At 45.3% G+C, this 19,186-nt stretch overlaps 1 protein-coding gene across 1 annotated transcript in view; it reads left to right on the plus strand.

The window, feature by feature from the left end:
- The first annotated feature begins 130 nt into the window (after nt 1–130).
- The window catches only part of FAH (fumarylacetoacetate hydrolase), a 34,103-nt gene continuing 15,047 nt past the window's right edge, over nt 131–19,186 (plus strand). The window contains exons 1-9 of the mRNA XM_079128444.1: nt 131–308; nt 4,866–4,976; nt 6,052–6,173; nt 6,655–6,704; nt 8,630–8,720; nt 15,082–15,179; nt 15,289–15,341; nt 17,704–17,803; nt 18,543–18,673. Of these exons, the coding sequence (XP_078984570.1) occupies nt 228–308; nt 4,866–4,976; nt 6,052–6,173; nt 6,655–6,704; nt 8,630–8,720; nt 15,082–15,179; nt 15,289–15,341; nt 17,704–17,803; nt 18,543–18,673 (837 nt within the window). The 5' untranslated portion in view covers nt 131–227. The remainder of the gene's footprint in view (nt 309–4,865; nt 4,977–6,051; nt 6,174–6,654; nt 6,705–8,629; nt 8,721–15,081; nt 15,180–15,288; nt 15,342–17,703; nt 17,804–18,542; nt 18,674–19,186) is intronic.

The raw sequence follows: 19,186 nt of genomic DNA on the forward strand, positions 1-19,186 counted from the left end.
AGGGGCGGGGTCCTAGGAGGGATGATCACGGGAGGACCAATAGGTGGGCAGAATACTTCATGGGGCGGGCCCAGAGGCGGGCTGAGTCACCCAGCGGGTGGAGCGAGATCCCAGTCCCCGGGCTGGAGTCTACAAGGGGCGTGGTCGGGCCTAACTCCTGCGGCTCAGTCCAGTTACTCTCCCCTTGTTCAGCCCACTGCTCGCTCCCCAGCCGGGTGCTCATCAGCATGTCTTTCATCCAGGTGGCCGAGGATTCTGACTTCCCCATCCACAACCTTCCCTATGGCGTCTTCTCCACTCAAGGCAACGTGAGCTACTGCTCTTCGACTCTGGGCGCGGGGAGGGCATGGAGTGGAGTGGAGTTGGGGAGAGTTGGAGGCTTGGGTCAATATTTTTGAAAAGCGGTCCATGGAGAGTGCTGTGGGATCAAATCCCGCCCGTCTGTTTAACCTTTCAGCTTGTTTCCTCAGGGCTGTGTGAGCATTAAATGCAAAATGAATTGGAATTTGCAACCCTCCCTCCCAGAAAAGCCAGCAAGTATTGTGGGGAGAAGAGAAAGAGCACACAATCCTGCTGCCCAGTACAGAATTGGTGGGGTACTTCCTTACCCCAAAAAGCCAGTTTACGGCTGATCGTTCATTCCTCTAGTTAGCTTCTAACCCCAGAACCCGAAATATATCAGTTAATCCCCACCGTTTATTTTGTTTTTGTTTTTGTTTTTTTTGTACTGGGGATTGAACCCAGGGGCGCTTTACCACTGAGCTACATTGGCACCCCTTTTTAATTTTGAGACAGGGTCTTGCCAAGTTACTCAGACTGGCCTCAAACTTATGATCCTTCTGTCTCAGTCTCAGGTGGTTGCTGTGCCACCGCACCCGGCTAACCCCAGCATTTTTAGCAGTTGAAAGAGATGCATGCATTTCCTGGCCTAGAACTGTGCAATACAAGAGGCCGAGTCTCTGCCTCCATTTGGAATTCTCTCAGCTAATGTGGGCTCCCTAGCATTCCCTTGCCGATTAGAAGCCCTTTGGGGGTAGGGGCAGGGAATGAACCTTGACTTGTAAATGTAGTGTGGTTAGTAAGAAATCTTTGAAAACTGGACGTTTATCAGAAAATATACAAGAGGGTCTCTGGGCGCAAAAAGAAGATTCCCTTGGATTTGTGTATGGTATTTTGTGCTTAAGTCTCAGATCTCACTCCTCATTCAGCCCTGGAAGCCAAAGAATCCCAAAATCGGTTTGCACCTAACAGTATTTAGGAAATGATTGCTAAATGGAGCCCTGGCAGTTGGCCTCTTCCTGGAAACTGGGGTCCCTTCCTCCATGGCTGCTTACTGACCCCAAGTGGCTCTCCTTTTGGGGTCTGGCCTGCAGTGAATGCCTTAGCCTAGAGGAATTGACTTGTGGTTTTAAAACTGGCAGACCTGAAGAGATGTTGCAAGGACATAATACTCAGTTAATACTCAGTGCCCTGGAGGACACACAGATGAGGCATGTTAAATCTTAACCTGTATTAGCCAACCAGCATCTCTAATGGCAGTACTCTCCCTCTGCCCTCCTCTAATACTTTGCCCTTAGCAAATAAGTTCTCAACTTTCCTGGGGGCACGAATCCATTAGACAAGAACATTTGTGGGAGGCAGGCACACACACTAGTAGGGAGCTCTGACTTGCTTTCCCAGGGGTATGCGAAATTAATGCCCTTTGGTGTATGGCCAGGGACCTTCAGACGTCATGCCCTGCAATTGCTTAGAATGTTCAAAGCAGCCTCCAAGGATTTCTGGGAGAGAGCACCCCTTCTCACTGACCTCTGATAAAGAGTACTGGGATGGAGAGTTGGCCCATTTGACCTTCCAGAAGGCTTAGGGCCTCCAAGCTATACAGGTCTTATCTAATGATGTCATTTCAGCCATTGGAAACCCCAACTGTGGTGGCTGCCTCTCCAGGGTGCCCTAGTGACCAAGGCAAAAACCTTTCCCCTAGGTCCACAGCTAGTCCTTAATTTGGATGGAACAACAGTGAATTAATCCAGCTATCACTTTATTTTATTCAACCATTGCTTAGGAACCCCCAATTCTGGGCCAGACGCTATGCTGGGAGTTGAGGATAAAGATGTAGAGATACCCTCCCTCCATGTCTGATTAGTCATGGAATAGTAGTATGTGCATAATGATGTTCACTGTGAAGGCAGGGATGGTGGCCTCTGAGACATAGGCCAGCAAGAGTCTAGAGGTTGATTTGCCTAGTGCCTTGTTAAAGTCCCTCATCTGGCCCAGCCTCTACCTCCTGAACTCTGTTCTCTACAGCCTTAATAACTACCTTTCAGTCTTTGAGACACACTGAGAGCAGTTTCCTTCCTCAGGGCCTTCGCACTTGTCATTTCTCCTGCCTAGACTACCCTTCCTTCTAGTTTCTTTATCCTTATTTCTTCTCATTCATCAGGAGTCGGCTTAAATGTCAGCCTCTCAGAAAATTGTCCCCTAAGCATCCTCTCTGAATGAACCCTGCCATGGTTGGTATCTCCTACCACACCCCATGTTGCCTTTTACTTCTGGAGGGCAGGAACCAAGTTGCTCCTCTCTCCCTGGTGATTTTGCCGCCCTCATGCAGTGCTAGTGCCAAATAAATGCTTCATAAATGTTTGTGCTATGAATAATGTCTACCTATGTCTATACTTATGCTGAAATTGACAGACATTAATTGAATTCTCACAACAAACCTACTATTGTTATTGTCTCCCATTTTACAGATGAAAAAACTGAGGCCCAGAGAGGCTAAAAAATCATGCTTTGGATCTCACAGCCAGTAAGAGGTAGATTTGGAGTTGGCCCTCTCATCTGTCAACCTCCCAATTTCACAGTTTCCTTTCCATGGCTGCAAGTTAGGGAGATATCTTTCAAATTGAGATAACTCAATTTGAAGGGGAAATTGAGGCCCAGAGCACCAGGGACTTGTCCAGGGTGAATAGGATGGTAAGTGATGGAGCAGGCTAGGAGCCCTTCTAGTTTGGCACTGAAGAAAATCATTCTTTTTTTTTTTCTTTTCTTTTTTTTTAAATTTATTTTTATTGTAAACAAATGGGATACATGTTGTTTCAGTTTGTGCATGGAGTAACAGCATACCATTTGCATATTCATATATTTACATAGAGTAATGATGTTTGATTCATTCCGTTATTTTTTTCCTTCCCCCCCACCCCTCCCACCTCTCTTTTCCCTCTATACAGTCCCTCCTTCCTCCATTCTTGTCCCCCTCCCACCCCCCATTAAGTGTCATCATCCGCTTATCAGTGAGATCATTCCTCTTTTGGATTTTTGAGATTGGCTTATCTCACTTAACATGTAGAAAATCATTCTTAAGGTTAAAAGTATATGGATTCACTCTCCCAAACTGGTTTTCTGATCTTCAGGCCACAGTTTGGAACACAAGGGCAATAACTTGCCACCTAACACTTCTAGGCTTCCTTCACAGCTGCCAGAACTGACAGCCACATTTGTGATTACATCTTAGAGGTTGCTCAATGGCTCCTTGCCTCAAGCTAGGTATGGGGATAAAGATCAAATTGGCTCTCGAATCTGTCCTGCACATTGCCTGAGTGCATGGCCATTTGGTTCTAGGTGGCTCAGCTCTATGTCCTTCACAGCAGTTGCCATATTCCAAAGGTGGAGACTGAGGCCCAGAGAGTTAGCAGAGCTGAGAATGAGTAGCCAGGCTCTCTAGGCAGCTTCCTCCAGGGTAGATGTGCCTGTGGTCTCAGGGCCAGGGACAGGCATGGCTCTGGTCTACCCTAATCCCAGAGGCTGATGTGCATGAAGAGATGACTGTTCTCTCTGTCAAAATGAGCAACCAATGGAAATGAATCCAGTCAGCAATCCCACCTCTCAGCTCCCTAAAACTAAAAAGGCAGAGGTGATGGTTTAGGAGGTCTGGAAGCTGGCTCAGAGCAAATAGAGCCCTCGCGGGTAGAGGCTGCAAATAAGCTCTCTGATTCCTAGTTGACTAGCAAAGTTCAGGACTGTGGGCTCAAAGACCAGGCTTTGCCAAATATTTGAAGCATCTTATTGGTGAGAGCTGATGCTGGGATTTTACAGTGCAGAAAAGAATGTTCCCGTCCTGCTTTGTGCAACTCCCCGCGCCCTGAGTTTTCCTCTATTTGAGCCCCAGCAGAGCTTGTTATTCTGTGCCATCTGGTTTTCAGTACTGTGTGTGAAATGCTTACTACTCTGCTGCACAAATGAATTGCCCTGAGTAAAGGCCTGGGTCAAAGCTCAGAAAGCATCCAGCTACCAGGTTACGTGGTGCACTCTTCACCACTGGAGGCATTTAAGCAATGCCTGGGGAACTTTGCAGGGGAAGTTCCTTTGACTGAAAAAGGGGCTTGGACCAGGCTGCCTATTCTTACTCTATTTCAAGGGGTAAGATTTATTTGATTTGATTCCCCACTGAGGGAACAGAGTTTGTTTTGTTTTGTTTTTGGTACCAGGAATTGAACCCAGGGGTGATTAACCACTGAGCCACATTCCCAGGCCTTTTTTTTTTTTTTTTTTTAATCTTGTGACAGAGTCTTGCTAAGTTGCTTAGGGCCTTGATAAGTTGCTGAGACTGACTTTGAAATTGTGATCCTCCTGCCTCAGCCTCCCAAGCTGCTGGGATTACAGGCATACACCCCACCCTCTGCAAGGGAACAGATTCTTTTCCTTTCTTGTCCTGGAAGTAGAGAAGGGAGCTGGGATAGGATGCTGAAGATCCAGTCCTTCAGGCCCCTCCTCATAAGGGCAATCTAAAGGGGGGCCCACAGGTTTTTCACTAAATGAGCTCAGCCCACCAGAAGCTTTTGCCAGTGCTGACCTTGCCATTTTCCTCCCAGCCAAGGCCACGGATCGGTGTGGCCATTGGCAACCAGATCCTGGACCTCAGTGTCATTAAGCACTTCTTCACTGGGCCTGTCCTCTCCAAACACAAGGATGTCTTCGATGAGGTAGGACACTATGACAAAACTTGTCCTTGATCTCAGAAGTACTTTCTGAAAATAAGGTAAATACTTTGCCTCCACTTTTGACAGAGGTGGTACTTTCACAGGCCTCAGGTTTTATATGGATAAGGCTGGGGCTATTCTGAGACACGGCACCTGGCAAGTAATGGCCCTAGGATACCTCAGGGTGACTTTTCGCCTCAAGGTGGGTTCCTAGGTGAAAAGACTGTTGGTGTCTCTGCAGTTTGGGTCTTTCCCAGTGGCCTTTGAGATGAGGCTCTTCTGTATCTCTGATTCCTCTCCTCATCAAACTCTGCCTCTCCAAGGTCTGGGCAGGCCACCAAAGGAGGGAGCCATGAGCCCTGCCCGCCAGGTCTACAACACAGCCTGGAGAGAGTCAGTCTAATGTCCACGTGAGATGAATGTGAATTTCTTTGTCAGAGGTCAACTCCTTTGATGGCATCTCCATGATATCACATAAGCAGGAAGGAGAGTGGGATCTATCTATGAGCTCCTTTTATTTGCCAGGAGCTTTACACACATCCTCTCCTTCAGTCCTCCCAACCACCTTCTAGCACAGAAATTAGAATCATCACTAGATGGATGGAAACATCTAGAATGAGGCATGATTCTCCCAGGTTCTGCTGCTAGAAGTATTAGAACTGGGGCTGGACCTCTGACCCTTAACTTCCACAGGTGCTGTCTCTATCAGGGCTCACTGGCTCAGAAATTCCTTTTTAACTTTTGAGGGCCCCCTGGGGAAAGGGTTTAGGCTGTTCATACCCCAGCACACTGGAGGAATGGAGTCACCTGTAGCTGTAGACCAGACTGGGTTTAAGGCTATTATCCAGATAACAACTCCTGGGCTCTAACAGTTGTGTACAAGTCCACGAAGGGATGAAGCAGTATCAAGAAAGATGGTGGCTTTCTCCAGCTTGATACGTAAGTGACAAAACTAAGAGCAAAAGTCCTGAGTGTTTGAATGAACAGAGAGAAGAGTCAGGGCCCTGGCAGGGTGGCTGATCTCCCCTGGGCAAGAAAGCTTTCCCATGCATGAACTTTCTCCCTCTTTTTGTCCTAGCCAACTCTCAACAGCTTCATGGGCCTGGGCCAGGCTGCCTGGAAGGAAGCAAGAGCATTCTTGCAGAACTTGCTGTCCACCAGCCAAGCCAGGCTCAGAGATGACATGGACCTTCAGAAGCGGTGAGGAACACATGGACATTGGTGGGAAGGAAGGACACAGCAGGGGAGACAAGGACTGGGGGCTAAGCAGTATGGTCCAGCGTCATGATGTGGCTGTGTTGGCCCTTTTGAGTCAGGCTGGCTTCCATGTAGTCCCTGCTGGGCTGTGTATTGGTGGGAGGGTTCCAGTGTCTGGACTGGAGCTGCCAGGCCAGACCCACAGGCCCTCTCCCTTCCTTTTCGGCATCAGCTGTGCCTTTGTCTGGTTTCTAGAGCAGGAGTTCCTACTACCTATCCCCATTTTCTAGGGTGAAATGTAGAAACAATACCTTTTGACTTTAGTGCCTCCTTCACAGTGGGGCCCAGGCCAGCCTAGAGGCAACCACTGGAGATGGTGAACAGGTTCTGGGGATGGTGTGGGCTAAGCCTGCAGGTGGGTGACCAGAGTAGGGGCCCCAATTTACTGTTTGCTTGACCTTGAAGGCCTGGTTCTGTGTTTCAGTGCATTCACTTCCCAGGCTTCTGCCACAATGCACCTTCCAGCCACCATAGGTAAGTGTTGTCTCCTCTCAGGCAATGTGAGCAGTTTAATGAACTGAGAGGGCTAGCCAGGTGCCTTGGTCCCCATGACCTGCTGGGGGAGGGTCTGAAGTAAGGTCTTCCGGTCGTTACCCACCTTGACACTGACCAGTCTCACAACCCAGGCCAACTTGGCTCAGACCATCTCAAAGCTTGCACTTTCCTAGGGGACTTGCAGACTGCTCAAGTTTGTGACTAGCCACATAGCTCCCTGTGCAGCAGATTGTTCTTTCTTCCCAAAGTGCTGTGGGGATTGCGTTTTGAGCTGTTAAGGGTGACTGGTTTTGAGGAAGGGTGCTGTGCAGGGCCCATTTGTTTATTTGGCAGGCTGGACTTCAATTCAAGAAGTTGGAGTGACTTTCTTTGCCTGAAGCATAGAGAGGCCAGTTCAGCCTGTGGCCAGAGGCACAGGGGATCCATTTCGCCCATCGGCTGTGGGGGAGGCTTAGCTGTTGGGTTTGCCTGGGCGCTGGTGTGCTGAGAGGCTTACTGGTCTTGCCCTCCAGAGGACAGGACTCTCTAGGCTAGCTCTTTATAGCTCTTCAGTTGACCAAAGTCCTTTGTGCTGGTGGCTTGGCAAAAGCTGGGTAGAGAGTGGGGTGCGCCTGGGTGGATCATCTGCTTCCCCTCATGCACTTGGGGCAGCGCTCCAGGGATTTCTTATCATTTCTGGTTGACTGAGGGTCCCATTTCTTATTTATTTTGTTACATATTTATTCTTTTAATAAATATCTCAGCTGTTATTTCTGTACTTTGGGACTGAAGGTGGGAAATAGCAACCCAGGCTCAGTCTATCCACCCCTTGCTCAATCTGCCTTTAGGTTTTGCTTTCTTCCCTCATCCTTCCCCATTTATTTCTACTTCTAGTCTGGACTGATGGATTGGGGTTCTCAGTGTGAGTTGTTTTTTTTTGGTCAGGAGATTTAGCAAGATAAACATGCAAACTGTCCCAATTAGATTTTCCTGAAGATTTTAGTAATTCATTCCCTGAATGAGAGAGAGAGGATGCTTACAAACCACCCTGGTCTTTTTGGTACCATGGATTGAACCCAGAGGTGCTTAACCACTGAACCACATCCTCAGCACTTTTTATTTTTTATTTTGCGATGGGATCTTGCTAAGTTGCTTAGGGCCTCGCTAAGTTGCTGAGGAGATCTCAAACTTGTAGTCCTCCTGTCTCAGCTTCCCAAGTCACTGCATGCGCCACTACATTCAGCACAAACCACCCGTTGAGTTCATCATAATTAGCAGACACTGACTGAATACCTGCAGTGTACAAGATCTTGTTCTTAGCACTAAGGGAGAGTAGAACAAAATAAGGACTGGGCTGGGGCTCCCTGAAACAGCCACAGTCCAGCAAAGATGGGCACACGTGTAAATGGAACAGCAGTGGGAAGGAAAGCCTGCCCCAAGATGACTCAGATTACAGGATTTAGATCCTGCTAGAGAGAGTGGGAAACTTCACCCAAGAGTGACATCAAAGAGTTGCCAGGATTTGAACACAGAGACAAGGAAGGTGGATCCAGAGGGCAGGCACAGCTTAGGCAAAGGGCGACAAGGGCTGTGTGGAATCACAAGCAGTTTTGTGTGTGTGGCAGTGGGAACTCTGAGAAGGAGTAATGGTGTCAACCACCTCCTGTTCAAATCCCACTGCGTTTCAGAAAGTTTTGGCTCCTTATTTCTTATTTGCTTCTTAGTTGCAGGTAAGCAGGGTGGGCGCTAAAAATGAATCTAAGTGAGGTTATGTCGTGTTGCATTTGGTGCTATTGCTGCCAGAAGAGTTTGAGCTTTGGGATGTACATACTTGTGTAGGCATGCTTACAGCCCCTTTACCCTGGAACTGAACATCCTCCATCATCAGGGTCACTGATGGCCTCCCTCGGGTCTTTCTTCTGCAGGAGACTACACGGACTTCTATTCCTCTCGGCAGCATGCTACCAACATTGGGATCATGTTCAGGGGCAAGGAGAATGCATTGATGCCCAATTGGTATGCCCTGGACAAGATGCTTGGATAAGTTCAAAGTCTGTCTGTCCATTTGCAACTGTTTGTTTGTCCCAGGAGTTGCCAAGCCCCTCTTAGATAGATTAAAGCAAACTGGGGAGGTAAACCAAAAATGATGATGTTGCAATCTGTGCAAACAGTGGCCTCAGCCTCTGGGCCTTTCAGCATTACTGTGGACCTGCTATGGAACTCTTAAACATCTTCCTCTAAAGAACAGAGATTAGAATTACGTTCCCTGAATCTCTGGGTCTTTCTAGATTCTTTCATTTGTAGGCTATTATCATTCTATTGGTATATCTTAAAGCCTTGCATTCTCTATACTTAGCATGTTCTGATGAATGAGAATCCTCAAGTGTGCCCAGTGCCATTTATTCCTCAAAATGTGTTCCAGTATGTTCATTTATTAGATCCTTGTAGTAGTTCTCTTTTTGTTTGTTTGTTTTTGTTTTGTTTCGGTTTTTTGTTTGTTTTGTTTTGTTTTTGGGTGCTGGGGTTGTAGTAGTTCTTTAAGGGTGCTCAGACTATGACTCTTAGCCCCATTTTCCAGAAGGGAAAACAGGCTCAGAGAAAGATAAACTTACCTGAGGATAAACAGGAGACTTGATTGTCTTGTGACTCCCAGGGCAGAGCCACTGCCCAAGCTGAGAATCCAAGCCTTAATCCTGGTCCCTTGTTCTGTCTTGTCCTCCAATGTGACCATTTCTCAGTACTGAAGAGGGCCAGGACATGGCAGCAGACATACTCCCAGAGAGGCTATGCCAAGGGGAAGTTCTTGTTAGACTAAGATAAAGATGGAAGAGGGGAAAAGAGAGGAGGTTAATACCAGAGAAGTCAGCAGCAAGAACAGTTACAGAACAAGGCAAGGGTAAACTAGGACTAGAGCCCAGGTTCTAGGCTCCCATTGAGATGGGCCGATATTAGAGGCTCTGGCCCTGTGCAGACTCTGGACTGTCTTTGTCCCCAGCCAACTACAACCTGTCTATTCATAGCAGCCTTGGAGGTGATGACCCACTGGACTGTCCAACTCCAAAGAAGCTAGCTGTCACCAGGGTACCAGGACTCCAGCAGTGAAAGGCCAGGGGCAGCAGAAAGTGAATGGGTCTGAACTGTGTCTGGAACCAAGTGAGAAAGTCACAGCCTTTCACACCCATTTCCTTCTGCAGAGTAAAAGCACAGAGGTTGTCTCTAGCGATGTTTATGGCAGGGTGATTTGTGGCTGTGCCTTTTTTTACTTTATGTACATATTCTTTATTATAAAGGTAATACAGATTGAATATCCCTTATCCAGAAATCTTGAGACTAGAAGTGTTTTGGATTTCAGATTTTGGAATATTTGCTTATACATAATGAGATACCTTGGGTATAACACAAATCTAAACACAAAATTCATTTACATTTCTTCTTAATTTTTTTAGTTGCAGATGGACACAATACCTTTATTTTATTAATTGATTTTCATGTGGTGCTGAGGATCAAACCCAGTGCCTCATATGTGCAAGGCAAGCGCTCTACCAGTAAGCCACAACCCCGGCCCTCTTTTATGTTTCTTATATACCTTATAAACATAGTCTGAAGGTAATTTTATACTATATATAAAAGTTTTATACTCTACATAAATGTATATATATACATATGTATAATTTTTATATTTATAATCCCATATATTATACATAATATATATCACATATGTAATAAATAATATGTAACATACATGATCATATATAATATATAATCACATGTATGATATGTGATATGATTATATCATATATAATATATAATAAAATATATATGATTATAACATATAATTATATAATACATTGTATGATTATATATTATAATATACTGTATAGTTATATATTAATTATATATAACATGATTATACATAACAATTTATGTATAATTTTATATGTAAAATATATAATTTTTGATATTTACGTATATGTATGATTTTTTTGGCAGTGCTAAGGATTGAACCAGGACCTTACATATACTAGGCAAGGGCTCTACCATCAAGCTATACCCCTAGGCCTGTACAATATTTTTAATAATTTTGTTCCTAAAAGAGTTTTGTGCTATGGAATTTTCCACATGTTGTGTCATGTTGGTTTTCAAGAGTTCTGAATTGTGGAGCACTTCAGATTTTTAGTTATTTGAACTAGGGATGTTCAACTATATGCTTATTGTGATTAACCCAAACACTACAGAAAGTTCATAAAGCAAAACATTTATAATTTAAAACATGACCTGTAATGTGCCTTACAGGTCACTTTGACCTGTAATTGTGCCTCTATCCTACAGACTCAAAAGCACCAGTGTGATTGTATTCAAGAGCAAGGACGTTCCCTAGAAGTATTTCTAGTGGCCCAAAGCTAGAAGCAATCTGAATGTTTGTGGTAGAGGAATAGCTGAAAAATTACTCTCTTCCCAATATGCTTGAAATATTTAAATAAATATTTAAATAGAGATGTGCATGATATACATTAAATGAAATAAGCAAATTTTAGAATATATGTAAAGTGTGCTCTCGTTTTGATAAAAAGGCAAAAATATATATGCACATATACACTCTATTAGTTTCCTGTAGCTGCTGTAACAAATTACCACAAACTTGGTGGCTTAGACCAACACAAATATAGTCTATTATAGGTTTAAAATCAATCTCATTTGAGCTAACATTAAGATGTCAGCACAGCTTTGTGACCGGGTGGCCAACACCCCGACAGAGCAGGTTCCTGTCAGGAGGTATGAGCTGCCTGAGAAAATAAAATAAAATAAAAAATCTGAAATAATCAGTAAAAGATTAAAGCCAAAGTCAAAGGTTAGATTTAAAAAGCAAAGTGCCTGATGGGTCTTTCAGTCCTGATAGGACCTGGAACTGAACGACTGAAAAAAGTCCCCAATTCTTTATTTAAGGGGGAGTACATCAAAGGCAGGGATAAGGTTTCAGTGGGAGTAATTTTGTTCCGGTGCTTGTTTCTCAGTGTGGCAGGGGTCTCGTAGTAAACAGGTTGATTGGCATTTGACATGCTACACCCACCTCCCAGAGGCTGTGCTTAAACTTGAGCAGTGAGCAGGTCAGGGTGCCAGCATGAAGTGGGCTGTCTCACCCCAGGGGATATCTGCCTGGGAGTCCCCAAGACAGTGACTTCCCTGCCTATGACTGCCTATGCTCAGTTCACACACTTGGTTCATAGATGCCTCTCAGCAGGGCTAGTTCCTTCTGGAGGCTCCATGGAGAGCTGGTTTCCTTTTCAGTTTTGTAGGCCACCTCCTCCTTGTCTTATGACCCCTTCCAGACTCTCTCTTTCATATCTATCCTCACATCTCCTACTTCCTCCTTTGACCTTCTAAACTTTGACTAAGGACCGTTGTGGTTACATTTAAGTCTTACCTGGATAATTAGGGGAAATCTCTGTATCCCAATATTCCTAACTTAATCACATCTCTTTTGCATATAAGGTAACATCTATGCGTTCCAGGGATTTGAATCTTCTGGGGGGAGCCATTTTTCAACTTAATACACACATGCATGTGTGCACACATACACATCATGTACATTTGTTTTGTATATTTTTTATTGACATATTTATAGGGTACATACATATTTGAGTAGGCTTCTCCGAGTATAGAGAAAGACAGAACAATAGCACAACATTGTTCTCCTCATGGGAGTGGCGGCATGGGGAGAACTGACCAACTTCTTTTTTCATCTGAATTGTTTGGATTATTGCTTGCCATGTGTTTGCATATAGCCCTATGTTGTAACCTAATCCAGTAAAGGAAGCAAAATGAGAGGAAAGGGGAGCTCCTCCCTCACCACTCCCCAAGGTGATGATTGTGAGCAATGTTTCAATGTTTGGATTGTTGCCTCCTGAGCTAGTCTCTAGTCTGCATGTGTGCACAGCATGCAGCACACATGCACATGCACACACGCACCCCCACCATGTGCACACACATTCTATTTCTTTTAGTTAACAAAATGAGACCATGCTGAAATTTGATTTTTTTCATATTATTAATACCTCTCTGTATAAGTAAACTTAAATATGCCACAGTCCTTTACAAAATACAAAAACTTAATAGATAATGTGAGAAAAGTACACAGTAAAATACTACAGTAGTAAAAGTGTGTAGACATATAGAGGGAGGAATACAAAATTCCAGATCATGAGTCCCTCTGGGGTAAGGGGGAAAAAGAGGGCATTTAAAAGAACTAGCAAAGGGAACATTTAATTGAGTTAGCAAAGTTTTATTTCTGTAGCTCTTGGTGGTTATGTGTATTATTATAGCTTTCTATCATAAATTTTGCAAAATAAATTATCAAATATTTAAAAAAGTAAAAGCAACAAAAAAGAGTAAGTGCATGCACATGCTGCTTCTCCAGAGGCAGAGCTATTGGGAGTTCTTGCACACCCTTTCCAGATGTTCTCATGTTGTGGAAGAATATCTGTGCACATGAGAGTCAGTTTTCGCTTATTCATTTGAGTTTTTTAAGTAATAGAAATCAACCATTTGTCACAGTACATTGCAAATATATTCTAGTCAGGTCAAACATCCCTAATCCAAAAACTGAAATCCTCATGCTTCAAAAATATGAAACTTTTTGAGCTGCTGACATGACACTACAGTAATGCTTTCTGACAATTTAATGTGTACAAAGTTTGATCATGCACAAACTTATTAAAAATATCATGTAAAATTACCTTTATGCTATATGTATAAGGTGTGTAAGAAACATAATAAATTTCATGTTTAAATTTGGGCCAACCCCCAAGATATCTTATGCATATTCAGATATTCTAAAATCTGAAGAAAATTTTGAAATCTGAAATGCTTCTGGTTCCAAGCATTTCTGATAAGGGAGTCAACCTGTACATTGTCTTTTAACTTGGCTATCTCTCCAGATATAGCAGTTTTGCATTTTTACAAAGGCAAACATATTGTTTGTTCTCTTTATGGCATTTACTTTATTGTCATGTTTAGAAATGTTTTTTCCACCTTGAGAATTTGAAAAGTATTTTTTGTATTTTCCCCTAATGCTTGTAATACTTTCTCTTTGTACATGTAGATCTCTAATCCATCTGGAATGTCCTTTTATGTATGATGTGGGATGTGGATCTGTATTTGTTTCCTGGGGCTGTTGCAAAAAAAAAAAAAAAAAAATTATCACAACAGCAGGGCTTATAACAACAGAAATTTATTCTGTCACAGTTCTGGAGGCCATAAGTCTGAATGAATTTGTCATCAGGACACCCTCTGAAGCTCTCAGGGAACCCTACCCTCCCTTGCCACTTCCATTCCTGTGGCTACAACCCTCCTATCTCTGCCTCTCTTCACTCCCCTGCCTTTTATTTTTATTTTTATTTTTTATTTTTTGGGTGCTGGGGATCGAACCCAGGGCAAGCAAGCACTCTCTCTACCAACTAAGCTATTTCCCCAGCCCCTCCCCTGCCTTTTATAAGGACCCTTTTCAGTATAGGGCCCACCCAGATAACCCAGAATGACTTTTTCTCAAGGTCCTTCACATAATGACATCTACAAAGACTCCTTTCCACATTTTCAGGGGAATGCCGATATGGCCATATCTTTTGGAGAGCTGCCATTCACTGCCCCACAGGGTCTAACTTCTCCCATTGTCCAAGACATTCACCAGTTTTATTTGTGATATACTGCATTTTCACCTCCATGTGGCTCTCAGGGGATTCAGATGACCCCCACACATCAGTGCCATACTGTTCTAAATCTCTTCGTAGTGTTTTGATACTTATTTCCTCTCCCACATTTCTGTCTTACAAACAGAGCCTCCAACAGGGTTCCCATTGTGGGAGATGACTCTTCCACTGAGCTTTCTGACCTAGTTCCAGGGTCCCCTGGGATTAGGTAGGGAGTGGGCCACAGGGGAAGCAGCAGCACCTTGTGATCAGAGAGACCTGGATTTGAATTGCTTTGCTACCTTTTCACACTAGGTGACCTCAGCCAAGCCAGGAGTGCTCTTAGAGCCCAGGTGTGCTTTTGGTTTTTGAATCGTGTATATATATTGATTCTTTGTTCCTTTTTAAAGTTTATTTTAAAATAAGTAAGAGCCAGGTGTGGTAGTGCACACCTTTAATCCCAGGAACTCAGGAAGCTAAGGCAGGAGGGTCATAAGTTTGAGGCCAACCTGGGCACCTTAACGAGGCCCTCAGCAAATTAGCAAGACCCTGTCTCAAAATGAAAAATCAAAAAGGACTGGGAATGTGGCTCAGGGTAAAGTGACCCTGGGTTCAATCCCCAGTACAAGCAATCCAATAAGAGAGACATGTAAGAGCTTTGATGCCCTGCCTGCTCCCTCACCTTCCTTTATCAGGCTGCACTTACCAGTAGGCTACCATGGCCGTGCTTCCTCTGTTGTGGTGTCTGGCACTCCAATCCGAAGGCCCGTGGGACAGATGAGACCTGATAACTGTAAGTGACCCCCATCTCTAGACCCTGCCAGTGCCCAGCAATCTGTCCCACACAGTGGGTTCTGCAGCCTGGCACTCACAACAGCCCCTTTTTCCTGGTGCTGTTCCAGCCAAGCCTCCTGTGTATGGTGCCTGCAAACTCCTGGACCTAGAGTTGGAAATGGTAAGCAGTGCTTTGGTGTGTGTTTGTTGTTTTGGGCAGTGCTGGGGATGGAGCGCAAGGCCTCTGCATGCCAGGCAGCTGCTCTACCACTGAATTGCATCCCCCGCCCCTTACTGTGGTATTTTAGGAACACAGGATCTTTTTATGATGAACAGTTCACACACAGACAGCCACATCATAGAACACTGCTACCTTGAAATACAAGCCAGTGCAATAGCCCTTTAGATTTAGACCCACACAACCTCAAAATAGTGGTCATTTCAGGGCTTCACTTTTTTTAAAAAATATTTTTTGTTGTAGATGGACATAACACTTTTATTTCATTTATTCATTTGTATATGGTGCTGAGGATTGAACCCAGTGCCTCACTGTGCAAGGCAAGTGCTCCACCACTGAGCTACTACCCCAGCCCCAGGACTTCACTTTTTTAAAAAAAACTTTTTATTTTGAAGTCATTATTTGAGATCTTTGAGATGCAGTTGTAAAAAAATAATACAGAGAGGATGGGTTGTAACTCAGTGGTAGAGTGCTTGCCTAGCATGTGTGAGGCACTGAGTTCAATTCTCAGCACCACATATAAATAAAGGTTCATCAACAACTAAAAAAAAAAAAAATTTAAATACAGAGAGCCTGAATACCCTCCACTCAGCTCCTCAGTGGTAACATCCTGCATATCCATAGTACAGTATGCAATCAGGATGTCAACATGGGTACAGTTGGTTTCATCACCCGCAAGGGTCCCTTATGCTGCAGTGCTGCCCTTCTTAAGAGGGACAGTGAACTCTGGGCAGCCCCCAAGGTGAGCAGTCCGAAAAGTGATGGGAAGAAGGAGCTGAACTGGAGGAAAGAGGGCACTGGGGACATTGGCAGGGTCCTCAGTGTGTGTTGGGTTGTTGGATAATGAATGGAGCTGGGCCCAAATTGGGAAGTGCAGGTAGGCGGACTGGGGGCTCTGTCACTGTCTTACCCAGTGTTTTAGGGGTGCCTCAGGAAGCTCTAGCATCTTAACGGGTGTAAGGGAGAAGCCAGAGAGCCACCCAGGCAGGCTGTGGCAGTGAGAATCCAAGTTTGGTTAGGTGCAAGCTGGAGAACCAGTGGACCTTGCTAGAGCTCCTCGTTGCTGCCATCCTGCTCTGAGATCTCTTCTGATACAGATCAGAGGAGGCAAATGAATGGGCACCTGCCAGATGGTCCCCCTACTAGTAGGAGTGTTCCCCACGGCCCTCTGCCTTCCACAGCCTTACGGAGGGAGCCTTGAGAGACTCTGGGAGGAAGAGGAACCCCAGTTAAGATGCCTGAGCCCTGATTTGGGACTAGGATTTTCCTTCTGGGAGAACAAAAGACTCATGGGCAGATGCTTCTCCTGTTTGGGTTCATTTTGGGGTGGGTCAGAGAAAAGACAAAAAGTATGAGTATGAAGAAATGTTTGGGGTAGGAAACACAGATCATCTGAACTTGAAGATGGTGGAATTCTCCATGAGATGGTGCCCTGGGTCTTTTTTTTTTTTTTTTTTTTTTAAACCAAGAATTAAACTCAGGGGCACTCAACCACTGAGCCACATCCCCAGCCCTATTTTGTATTTTATTAGAGACAAGGTCTTACTGAGTTGCTTAGCACCTCCTGTTGCTGAGGCTCACTTTGAACTCACGATCCCTGCCTCAGCTTCCTGAGCTGCTGGGATTACAGGTGTGTGCCACTGCACCTGGCCCTTGGGTCATTTTTGGGTTGTTGTTTTCTGTTTTTTAATTCTGATGAAAAATGTTCAGTGTTTAAACACTGTCACAGAACAAATTAAACTGTGACTGTAGCAAAAGTAGCTTATTTTATGTACTTTGAAAAGAGACTTTTCCTGTTTTTCTCTTATAGATATCTGGCTATTCTACAGGCTCACAGATATCATGTTGGTGCTGTTTTTCTTCTGAGGCAGTGGGGCGACAGAGTGGGCGTGGGGTACACCTATCGGGCAGGCTGCACTGCATTGAAGAAGCAATCTTTTGATTTTTTGTGACATGAAGACAAACCCTGGTATTTTCACTTTTCTCGAGCCACATATAGCTGTCAGATCTTAAATGCAAAGCACGAGACAAGAGGCAAAGAGCAGAACGGCCTGGGATGCGCTGAGCAAAGGGAAGAGGCTGCTGTGGAGCTCAGGGTGTGAGGAGGCAGGCACTGGCACCCTGCCACGCAAGCTTTCCCAAGGTGCAGTCCTTGACTTAGAGATACAGTGGATTCATGCCAGGCCCCTGTGGCAGGCCTGATCCCTGGTCAGGGTTTGGAAATATTTGACCTTCACTCTCTAGTTGACAAGTGATCTGAGGTAGCAGGTCAGCTTTGAGTTCTAATAATTTTTCCCCATGTCAGGCTTTCTTTGTAGGCCCTGGGAACAAATTTGGAGAGCCGATCCCCATTTCCAAGGCCCATGAGCACATTTTTGGAATGGTCCTCATGAATGACTGGAGTGGTAATTACTGGTGGCTGAGCTCATTGTGAGCACTGTGCTCTGAAGGCAGCCAAGGGGGTGGATTGGGACACTGTCCCAGAAGCTGCGGGTTGTTTCCTGGGTTTCCTGCTGGCCATAGGCATCAGGCAGTGCAGTGACTGAGAGGTGGATTTGGATATCAGACAGACTTCCTGGCTCTGAAAACTTGGGCCAGTCACTTAGCCTCTCTGAGCTCCAGCTATCTCAAATGTCCAGTAGGGACCTAGCTGACATTAATATTTATTGAGTGCTTACGTGTTAGACCTGGGCTTGACACCTCACATGTTCTCTCCCACTGATCCGCACAGGCTCTTAGTAGCATTATGATTTCCATTTGGTGAATAGAGGCACAGAAAGATTGCAGTTAGTTGCTGAGCTAAGACGTGAGGCTCACTAGCCCAGCCTCTGAACCTGAGCTCTTAACCTCTTCGCCATATGTAGAAGGAAGATGGTGCCAGAATTCCCAGGAAGTACCCCTCCCCCACTGCCCATTCACAGGCGATATCCTGGCCATCCTTTGGCCATCCTTCTTTGCTGTAAACTGGCACCAGGCCATCATTGAACCTCTGTCCTTGGCATTGAGTGCTCTAGCCCCTTTGTCCTGGGGCAGCCTTCATGGTTAGGGCTGTGCTGAGCTGCTCCCTGGTCAAGGGAAGGAGGGAGTCTTGGGGCCAGCCCTAGTCAGCCTTGGTAAGCCCTGGTCCTGCCCTTCTTTCTGTAGCTCGAGACATCCAGCAGTGGGAATATGTTCCTCTTGGGCCATTCCTTGGGAAGAGTTTTGGAACCACCATCTCTCCGTGGGTGGTGCCTATGGATGCTCTCATGCCCTTTGTTGTGCCCAACCCACAGCAGGTAAGTACACCTATTATAGGAGGCTCCCAAGCCAGGGCTCTACCACCTGCAAGCCTACTGCCAGTTGAGCAGGCACACCAGATATAGAGGCCATGGGGAAGGAAGCTCTGTGCCCACAGCATGCCCACAGTGGAGTGCCCTGAGGATCATGGCTGCAGTGACCTCCAGGCAGCCATGACTCCAGTCTTTCTCCCTTGTGATTTCCCTGCCCTCTGCACAGTTCTTAGGAAAAAAGAGAATTTTGTAACCTTCAGAATCCTACCAGGCCAGGGGTCCCAGCTACTACCCCACATTGCACAACTTCCCAGGTTTAAATGTGTCCTGTGCCAATGGCGCCCCCTGGAGGCCAACTCATAGGATGTGGTTTGGAGTTGAGCTTTGACTGTAGGATCCCTGCAGCCTTCTGTCCTCAGCACCCCTACCCACCCCTTACTCCTTAACCTGCCTTCTTGCCAGTGCCTCACTACAGTCACCTGTGGCCTTAGGGCCAGGACCTACTTGCAGTCCCTTGCT

Source organism: Sciurus vulgaris, assembly GCF_902686455.1.
Source record: "Sciurus vulgaris genome assembly, chromosome: 2".
In the NCBI taxonomy this organism is placed as follows: Eukaryota; Metazoa; Chordata; class Mammalia; order Rodentia; family Sciuridae; genus Sciurus; species Sciurus vulgaris.